Genomic DNA, 10520 nt, shown 5'->3' with positions numbered 1-10520 from the left:
AAACTGTTGTATGATGATGTTTAAATCTGTCTTAAAATGATCCCTGGCTAATAAGCCTTATATACCTTAATACATTATAATTGCCCTCTAAAAAAAATGTAAAAACACCTTAAATATTGTATTTATTTTTAGAAATAGTTCATCTTTTACTCAAGCGGGACGATCTGTCCCAAGTTGATGATGTCACGGTTACAGACCCAGTGACCAAACACAGACTTTAGCTCATCCGAACGCCACTGACGTAAAACAGAGGACGCCTCAACATTCTAAATCCCTCGAAGCCTCCAAGCTCCAGGATGGACATTCGTCCATTCAGTCTCCATGGCGAGGACGATCATCTCAGTCCGTGTGAAACGCGTCGTCGCTTGGACTTTAATCCACGTCTAATGCAGAGACAGACGTTCCTCCACCACTGGTGAAGGAAGCGGAGCCAATGGGTAAAGTAACCTTGTAGATTTGCATAATTTAACCGCAAGATATAACTAAAAGTAGAGCCTCCTTTGCACTGCATTATGGCAATAGAAGCGCCTATTGTAGTATGGCTTCACAACGGGGCGTTACAGTAAACTATCAGGCCCGTGGTTACAGGCTCTAAATCGCATTTTACGCATTAAAATACAATTAAATACTTGTTTGCATGGGATACAGGATAGGTGGGCACTATCTGGGCACCTCGATGTAACATTGGCTATTTTGATATATACATATTTTTCAAATAGCCTACTTTATTTTTTAACATTTTGGGGAAGAAATAGCCAATTTAACACCAAGGTGCCCACTCTTCCTTGGTGCCCACCTATCCTGTTACCATGTGGTGCACTGAAAAGAGCTGATCTACAAGCTCACAATGCTTTGCAGAACAACGCACTGAACTTGTATAGGTCTGCTATATTTTCAGTATTATGCAATATGGCACACAACCAAGTATTATTTATCACCTTTCCTGCTAAGTCTGGCGTTAAAAAATAGGCTAAAGTTAAAAGGTTCGTTGTAAAGGCACTAGATTTTCTTATATTACAATAAAGCTGAATTAATATTTCTACGTGAACACTATTCTATTCTATTCTATTCTATTCTTATGTGTGGTGTTGTGTAAGCTGTGTTGTGTTGTGTTGTGTTTGTTTGACTCAGATAAATATTGTGAAATCTTGTGAAAATAGCAGATCTACAAGCTCACAACGCCTCCCGTTGCCTTGTGAGCTTGTAGATCTGCTATTTTCTCACAATATTTGCGTCTTTCTTATATTATTTCTCAATTTTGGTTCGACCAGTTTTTAGTTTGTTGATTACTTTTGATGCAGTAGCCTAGTGGTATTTTTTCCTTTCTTTACTTTCCTGTTTTTTAGGTATTAAAAAAAGGTCTTAAAAGTCCTTAAATTGAAACAGTCACTTCATCATGATGTGTAGGCCTATACCTACCACTACTAATCACCACGCCGCGGTCCTCGCCTCATGCAGATCAGACCTACGGCGAGGTGAACCAGCTCGGCGGCGTGTTCGTCAACGGCCGGCCTCTCCCCAACGCCGTGCGGATCCGCATCGTGGAGCTGGCGCAGCTCGGCATCCGACCGTGCGACATCAGCCGGCAGCTGCGCGTCTCGCACGGCTGCGTGAGCAAGATCCTGGCGCGGTACCACGACACGGGCTCCATCCTGCCGGGCGCCATCGGCGGCAGCAAGCCCCGCGTCACCACGCCCAACGTGGTGAAGAGCATCCGGGACTACAAGCACGGCGACCCGGGGATATTCGCGTGGGAGATCCGCGACCGGCTGCTGTCGGACGCCGTGTGCGACAAGTACAACGTCCCGTCGGTCAGCTCCATCAGCCGCATTCTAAGGAACAAGATCGGGAGTCTTTCCCAGCCCGGCGGTCCCTATGATGAGGACGGCGGCGGTAAACCGACTCATCATCATCATCCTGGACCGCAGCTCTCTCCCTATAACCACATGTACCCCTATGCCTCCTACCCGGGGGCCATGTCGCCCACCGCGGGGGGTAAGATCGGCAGCGGAGGCCCCGGCGGGGGGCCAGTTCATGGCCTCTCCCGGGCTTGTTGGCCCTCGGTGCACACGGTCACCAACATCCTCGGTATCCGGGCGTTCATGGACCCTGCAGGTTGGTTGGAAATGAATTAATGTAAATGTATTTAACCCTTTAAGACCTGCAACTATAAGACCCGATTCTAAACATGTCTTCTGAATCCTGACAGTTTTCTGAAAAAAACTATGTTGCTATATCAGTGGCGCTCAAACTTTTGCATGTCAATATTTTGGCCCATGGACTCCCGCATCTCAAAATATTTTGTTCCAGGGACCCCCAACACATACACAAATGTTCGCTCTAAAAAATACATTATGTAAAAGATATTACATTTGTGCAAATATATTATTTGCACACATTTTGAATTAATATTTTGGGGTATTTTTATAATAGCAGATCTACAAGCTCATAGTGCTGCTATGAGCTTGTAGATCTGCTATTTTTGAATAGCCAGAGTATAACATGGTTAAAGTGGTTAAAGTCTAAAATGACACAAATAGATGTTTTTTTGTGACATATTACTGCTGGGTTTGAAGTTGAATTCCCAAGTTGGCTAACGTGATCATTTCAAACCAAAACTGTTGTCAAAATACTTTGATATAGATTTAAGCCTTTATCATTCGTTTCCTTGAGTTGTATTTAATGGCACAGGAATTACAAGTTCAAAACCTGCAGAAATGTATGAAATAAATATGTATCTGCCGTGTTCAGGTGGTCTATTTAAAATATAGCACGAATAGAAACATGCATCAAAACGTATTTGTATGTTCAAGCTAATGCAGTCAATTAATAAATGTAAATGATTTAGCCATGGAGAATAGATGAGGACTGCAAAGGGGAATTGAACTCGTTATAATAATGATAATAATCATAACAATTATTATTATTATTATTATTATTAGCTATATTCCCGCAGTCCTTGAGGAATAAAGCTTTTTATGCTTAATCATTATAACTCACTCAGGAAAAGATAAAAACGTTGTTTTTATCTTTATCTTAACGGCTAATGTTCAGAAAATAATATTTTAACCATAAAATAGGCCGACCAGTAGACAATTTGGATTCTCACGATTACATATCTAATCTAGTACCTATTTTTTTTTTAAAGCAATACATTCACATTGCATTTGCAAGACACAGGGATAAAATAACATATCAGCTTCAGTAAGAATATGTGCCACATTCAGAATACATTTACAAAAGGTGTTTCGTATTTAAGGTTAAAAAATGTCTGTCGTTGAGATTCTCTCACGACCAGTGGTGAGCTGTGGATTTTTGAACTAAGGGTACTGTATTTTATGACGTCACGTGCGCGCGCACGTGCGCAGGCATGTGCACATAGCCACTTACTAATACTGTATTCAACATGTGATTATTAATGTATTTATATTTCTTATTATTTTGTTGCATTGTTAATTTGTTGTTTTTATTTTTGTTTCAATTAATCAATTATTTTATTTTCCTTTTAGTTTTATATAAAAGCCCTTTACATAGACTCACCCACACATAAGCAGTTAAAATAATCAGACAACTTGTCTTTGTCTTGTCTCAGAGAACTGGGTCCTCTGCTAAGCAATCCCCCTCACACTCTGCAGTGCACATTCAATTCAAGTCCGTGTCTTTTCTCGAGTAGCCTAATGTTATGCAAAGCAGCCAGGTAGACGCTATTGAGAATGTCTCGCCACTGACGGCGCGAACCTTCAGAGGCTATTGTTTAAACTTTAAGGCGTTAACGACGGCCGCTGACGGTGAGTGCATGTGGAGCACGCGCGAGCCCCCAGCCCCCACAGTCTCAGAACTAAGGGTACGCCGTACCCGCCCGTACCCCCTAGAGCTCAACCCTGCTCACGACCGGGAAAGCATCTGTGTCATTTTAGATGTCTTTGGCTATTCATAGCAGATCTACAAGCTCATAGTGTGGCACCGAGTGCCACGCTATAAGCTTTTTTGAAAAATCTTGAAATGTGTGCACATCTTTGAATATATATATTTAAAGCGAACATTTTTAACTCAAATCTTTGCTTCTTCATCCCTGGAACAAAAATATTTTGAGATGGGGGTCCGCGGCCAAATTCACATCATTTTGGGGGTCCTTGACATGAAAAGGTGTGACAACCGATATAGAAGCATGCGTTTTTCAGAAAACTGTTAGAAGACATTTGTAGAATCGGCCTCAGGTCTCAATGGATGACACAGGCCCGCTTATAAGAGACACTTCTTCAGGTATATGGGATCCTGTTCGATGGCTAAAGTTTTTTGCATGCGTCTTGTTAACCTAGAATCTCCCCCGTAAATGCTTAAATAAAAACATCTGTTTAACATAAAACGCACTGCAGGCTGGGCTGAGTCTGAGGAATTTTCTACCTAAAATGCATGTCTGAACCCAAGTGGACCCAACAACGGGTCTAACAATAGAAGCGCCATTGTTTCAATTTCTAGCTAAATATAAGTTACACTTCAGTGTCATTTCCAGTAAACATGGAATAAACATTAAATCCACATTCACCATTTAGATTTGATAGTAAGTAGGCCTGTAGCCTATATGGCATGCAGATGCAGTCTCGAGAGAGTAGAAGTTGTAATGTTGCGTTATAAAGCCTGCACTGTTTCCCAAAAACCGGGTCGAGACCCATTTGTGGGTCGTGGAATAAAATCCCCCCCCAAAAATAATAAATAAATCATGAATTAAAAACAAATCGAGTAATTTTTCAAAAAATAATTTCATGAATAAATACATTCCATAAATTAGAAAACAAATGTTTAAAGAAGTAGTGAAAATAGCCAATCTACAAGCTCACAACGTGTAGCGATGCGATGCTTGGGTCCTGGGGAGACACATTTCTCGAGCCAAAAAAGGTTTGGGAACCACTGGCCCACTAGGCTATTATAAAAAGCCCAATTTTTCACCATTAAAACGTCCCTGCATATTTTTCCACAGCCGTAGCTGCTGGATCCGAAGGATACTCGCCCAAAATGGAGGAGTGGGCCAACGTTAACCGAGCACCGTTTGCTACCGGTGTGAATGGAATAATAGACAAATCATCCACAGAAGACATAAAGTACTCCCAGGTAGGCCTACATTTGTTATTGTTTTCAGTTAAGGCGCCGAGGCAGCCAGTGAAGAGTGGAATGTTTGTTGGATAATGAGTCAATTAATGAAAGTATCAATAAGAACTTCCCCACTAGCCCCTTTCTTTCTTTTTTCATCTTTTCTTTCATTATTTCTTTACTTCTTTATTTCTTTATTTCTTTATTTATGGGGGGGGGGGGGCAGATAAAGAAGTGTCTTAAAAAATGTCCTTAAGAAAAATAAAAGAGGGCTTAAATATGTTCTGTAAGTTGGGGCATTACCTATGACATCTTTAATATTGTACCTTGTCCAAAAAAAAAACCCTATCCTTTCAGGAAAGAAATCATTAAAAAAAAGAGCCATGTGTTCCAATTTGCATGGATCCAATGTAGTTATTATATAGTTTTAATATTTATAAAAAAACAGAGACATAATAAATCTCTTTCACAGTCCCTTTTCAAAATGCTTTTTTTTTTCTTGATCGGCTAACTTTTGTAAATCGTGTGAAACTCTTGTATGATGGCAAATTAGCCAGCCTACAAAATATAGCATATAGGGTATCAATTTCCAGCTCGGTCAGGTCCACTGTCCTTTAGTCCAGTAGAAAAATAAAAAGGAAAGAAAGAAATGTCTCAATGGATGGAGGGGTAGAAATGAAAGAAAAATCAGTGTCAAAGTGAGAGATCACCAAATTATTTGGGGATCTCTCACTATTTTTGATTTGGGCCAAATCAAAAATACAACAGCAGCAATAGTTTTGCCTATGAATATAAATATTCATTGCCCAAACATTACAGGGACGCCCGGTTGGAAGTGGTTGAAGGCAAGTGATATTTTATGGTACAACAGATATGTTTTTGTTAAAAAAGCTATGCTCTATAACAGTAGGCTATAATCACCGTGTTTGTTAAGTAGGCCTATAACAGGTCTCACCGTCTCTCCTTACCCTCCTTCAAAACCGCCATAAAAGAGCACCTGTCTGCAATTTGTAAATGGTCCTAGAAAAGCCCTCTATGATCTTGTTTATTATTGTATATTATTGTATGTCTTTAAATTAATTGAAGCATTACACAGGACCACAATGGAAACAAGCCCTAAAGGGCTTTTTGTGTTATCCTTTTAACAATCATTGTAAACCGTACCTCTGTACAAATTGCAAACTGTTAATAAAGTATTCAATGAATCAATGAATCAATGAATCAATGAATCAATGAATCAATGAATCAATGAATCAATCTCAAGCTCTTTAATAAATAGAAAATATATATTTGTTTTACAATCAGGGTGGGTGCACCTCCAATTTGATAGTGTTCCAGTTCCAATTTTGTGAGTTTCAATCACTTCCATTTCATTTTTTTCATTTTCCTCTCCTCCGATTGGATACAATTGGTATCCCAACCTGAAAATGTGTTTTCTGTTTACTAAAGAGCTGGAAGGCCACTGTTACTGAACAAACACTCTATAGCGATTATACAGCTATTTAACTTTTTTTTTTTTTTTTTTTTACTTTAAATCCCTCCTCTGTTCTTGTCTCTCAGTCTCCATCTAACCTCAGCGGTTACGTCCCAGCCTGTGCCTACTCCTCACCGTCCCAGTACGGAGTGTATGGGCCCTCAGCTGGGGCCTACTGGTCCTCCGCCCAGCCCCAGAACCAAGGGTTGAGCCACCTCCCCAGTGCTGCTGCAGGAGACGTCCTCACACCTCACATGTCTTTTAAACACTCTGCTAGAGAGAGTAAGTCTGGATTTATGCACCTGCTTTTCATTCAGTTTGTTTGTTTGTTTTTAAATTATTTAACTGTCTCTCTAAATATAATAGAAAGTGTAAACATTTTTAGAAGCTCATCTTGCTTTGTCTTTATAGGAGGATATTAAAGAGAAACTGTATGAAATTCTGTTTTATAAATAGCACTGGCACCCCCAATTTAAACAAAATAGCAGCATCTCCAGTTAAAGAGTGTTTATCGTTAAATAGATATTTTATGCGGACAAATTCCTCATTTTCATTCAATCCAAGTGTGTACAAATACCATTTGTACACACGCTCCAAGTTAAATTACTCTGGATTTTATTGTGCAGGAAAGGTTGCTAATTCTTTACTCATACTTTCCAGTATTTTACGTTTTGTTAATTTAGCTAACATAAAAGTTGCCTCAAACGTTAGTTAGTCCCAAGAGAGAAATGTTAGGGGTCCTAGGTTTTACTTTTAGTGTAAAAAAAGAATTGTCCAATACATTTATTTATTATTAGTATATGTGTTAGTAGTGCTGTTGCAGAAAAGAGGTTTGAAAGTGGAGAATTCATCTGGTGATGCTTATATGACCATAAACGATTCCTCAAATCATGGCCTGATGACAGAAGAATGAACCCATGTGTCTCATAATGTCATAATTATAATAATTACATATTTAAGCACGTAAACCAGCATGTCAGTATGTGACTTCAACAGAGATCAGCAAGGTAGTTTATCATCATTATAGAATTGTCTCTCAAATCACAAGCAAACTATGCACACATTTTTTTAAATATCAAATATTGAATTGTGTCATGCCTTTGTATCTGCGTGTGTGTGTGTGTGTGTGTGTGTGTGTGTGTGTGTGTGTGTGTGTGTGTATGTGTGTGTGTGTGTGTGTGTGTGTGCATGTGTGTGTGCATGTGCGTGCGCGTGCGTGTGCGTGTAATTTTAAAATGTTTAAATAAAGTGCACTGATGAAATGAGATCTGGTTGACAACTCCAAAGGAGATGATGATGACGATGATGACCATGATGATGATGATGATTTTAACATTTTTATTCACTTTTTTTGTCTTTGCCCACAGGCAGCAGAAAGCCCCCCAGTCCTTTAAACAAGCACCATCATCATCATCATCATCAGGACGGCCTTCATCACCACGCTGCCCTCTCTCTGTCCACTACAGCCTCCTGACCAGCAAAACCCCCATGTCTCTCTGTCCATTACAGCCTCCTGACCAGCCTCTCATTTCTCTGTTGCAACACTCTCTCACTCCTCAAAACATCTTTGTGACTTCTTGGGGACAGACATCCCAAGAAGTCAAAAGGTGACTGGAAGGGGGGGCAAACACGTCAAGGCACTTCTGTACTCCAGGAAAGCGGAAGTGCAGTTCTCAGACCCAAGACGTAAAAGGGTCTTTACGATTTTTCAAGGGGTCTGCCAAAAAACTGTTAAAACGACGGCGGAGAGCCGCCCGAAGCGGACTTCAGCCACGAGAGGCACCGCCGCCGAGTCACAGAATCGTAACTCATATCCCCCCTAGTCAACATGCCTTGCCGTATTTGCCCCCCCCCCTCTTTCAGTCAGCGTTTGACTTATTGGGATGTCCATCCCAAGAAATCACCCGTGTGACTTATTGGGGCGTTCTAACTGCATGGGACACTTCACCACGAATCACACACATGGACCATATGGGACGTTAAAGTGACGTAATACGCAAGGTCATGTGGTCTTTCCCTGATTCTCCACCTTTCCAATTTCAAGGATTATTTTTTTTTATCTCTGGGACCCCAACTCCATTTGGTTCCATTTGTACACTCTCAGAGTTACAGACCCATAAGGGTCCATTTGGACCCCTGTTGGTCCCCAAATCCGACGTTGAGAGAAAGTGTTTTATTTCATTTATATTTTTTTATGGAGTAGGCCTATATGCAGCTCTGTAATCAGAATGTTGGGAGCAACTGAGAAACATTTAAATTAAACTAGTTTGCATTTCCATCAGACTCTCTCGATCAAGTGTTCCAACTGATGACTTGAAAGGCGAAACCTGAAATCCCATTGGAACGTTGTACATTTTTTGTAAAGTAGGCTATATATCGGCAAAGCTGTAAGTATATTTTTCTATAACTGTGCTTAATAAAGGGCATGCAAAAAAAAAAAAACAAGTCTATGTGTTAAGGAGATGGATGTGTGGGAAAGAGAACTTAATCAATTGTTCATTGTTAATTATTATGTAATTACACATTTCAAATGACATCATGATTAAATAATGATTTGTGTGTAGGCCTATGTGCATATATATATATATATATATATATATATATATATATATATATATATATATATATATATATATATATATATATATATATATATATGTATATGTATATATATATATAATATATGTACATATATATATGTGTGTGTGTGTGTGTGTGTGTGTGTGTGTGTGTGTGTGTGTGTGTGTGTGTGTGTGTGTGTGTGTGTATCCTAATTATTATCCGTTTAATGTCTATCCAAGCAGATTAATGTAGTTAATGATGCACCTCTAGAGATGCTCTCTCTCTCTCTCTCTCTCTCTCTCTCTCTCTCTCTCTCTCTCTCTCTCTCTCTCTCTCTCTCTCTCTCTCTCTCTCTCTCTCTCTCTCTCTCTCTCTCTCTCTCTCTCTCTCTCTCTCTCTCTCTCTCGGCCTCGTGCCATGGTCGGGTCGCACGAGCCTCTCTTTTCACGAGCCTTGCAAAAGACGTTTGCTTAATTGATTCATACCCCATCGCGCGCGAGCCGAGGGCGTCGCTTAATTGCCCAAAATAACTGATCTACTTAATCATGAGTACTTTTTTTTATTTAATTGTGAGTACTTTTTCCACCACTGATCTTTGGATAATCTATTAGCCTATATGAGCGCTGGGACGAGTTGAGATTTATGCACGGCCCGGGGGCTTTCAGTGTTTCAGTGAATGGAGAAACAAACCGTGATATAGGCCTGCCTCTAAATGACAAATAGGCCTATATTTATTTTGCAAAGGGCTTACATGCAAAGGATTTTCTCAAGTGTATCACGAACTAAACGTTTTATTCTTGGCAATAATTACAATTATGCAATATGTTACAGACCAAAACTTAGCCTATAGGCCTATGGCCTGTGTTAACAAACAAAGCATTTTAAATCATTGTATTAGGCTATATGATATTGCTATAATGATTTAGTTGAATAATCTAACCTTTGGGGATACTAGGCTACTACATAATAGTAATAATAAGGTAATATTGCACTGTAATACTTTTGTACTTTTACTCAAGTACATTTTGAATTCCATACATGTACCGGAGTATTTCTACATTGCAGTAGCCTATTGATACTTTTACTTAAGTAAACAATGTGAGTATTCTTCTTCCACCACTAGTGGGCTAATAGCTATAGCTCTAGTCTATTCAACGCGCTTTAACGCTTTAGTGCCCAATCAATCACACCACACGCATTATTCACACACCGACAGCGGAGTGCAAGGCATCAACCTGCTCATCGGGAGCCGTTCTTTTTGGCAAGCCACACTGTGGTAAACTCAGGGGCGTCACGGCCATTCACTGTGCGTACGACGCGACACCCTCACTCTCACAGATCCGTGATTTCATACCCCCCACTTTTTGAAAAAAAAAAGAAAAAAAAAAGATATGTA

At 39.9% G+C, this 10520-nt stretch overlaps 1 protein-coding gene across 2 annotated transcripts; it reads left to right on the top strand.

Moving 5' to 3' along the window:
• Nucleotides 1–257: 257 nt before the first annotated feature.
• LOC311063330 (paired box protein Pax-1-like) lies at nucleotides 258–9026 on the top strand. Of its 2 annotated transcripts, XM_084082708.1 has the most exons (6): nucleotides 258–437; nucleotides 1459–2115; nucleotides 4979–5109; nucleotides 6649–6844; nucleotides 7930–8015; nucleotides 8068–9026. In XM_084082708.1, the coding sequence occupies exons 1-6, from the start codon at nucleotides 434–436 to the stop codon at nucleotides 8077–8079; spliced, it is 1086 nt and encodes a 361-aa protein (XP_083938834.1). In that variant the 5' UTR covers nucleotides 258–433; the 3' UTR covers nucleotides 8080–9026. The 2 variants fall into 2 exon arrangements, with proteins under 2 accessions (XP_083938834.1, XP_083938833.1); XM_084082707.1 differs by having other exon boundaries at nucleotides 259–437; nucleotides 7930–9025.
• Nucleotides 9027–10520: the final 1494 nt, after the last annotated feature.

This window comes from Gymnoscopelus microlampas (genome assembly GCF_963454915.1).
Source record: "Gymnoscopelus microlampas genome assembly, chromosome: 16".
In the NCBI taxonomy this organism is placed as follows: Eukaryota; Metazoa; Chordata; class Actinopteri; order Myctophiformes; family Myctophidae; genus Gymnoscopelus; species Gymnoscopelus microlampas.
Note: the sequence above shows the minus strand (reverse complement) of the source record. Positions and strands in the feature narration are given on the sequence as shown.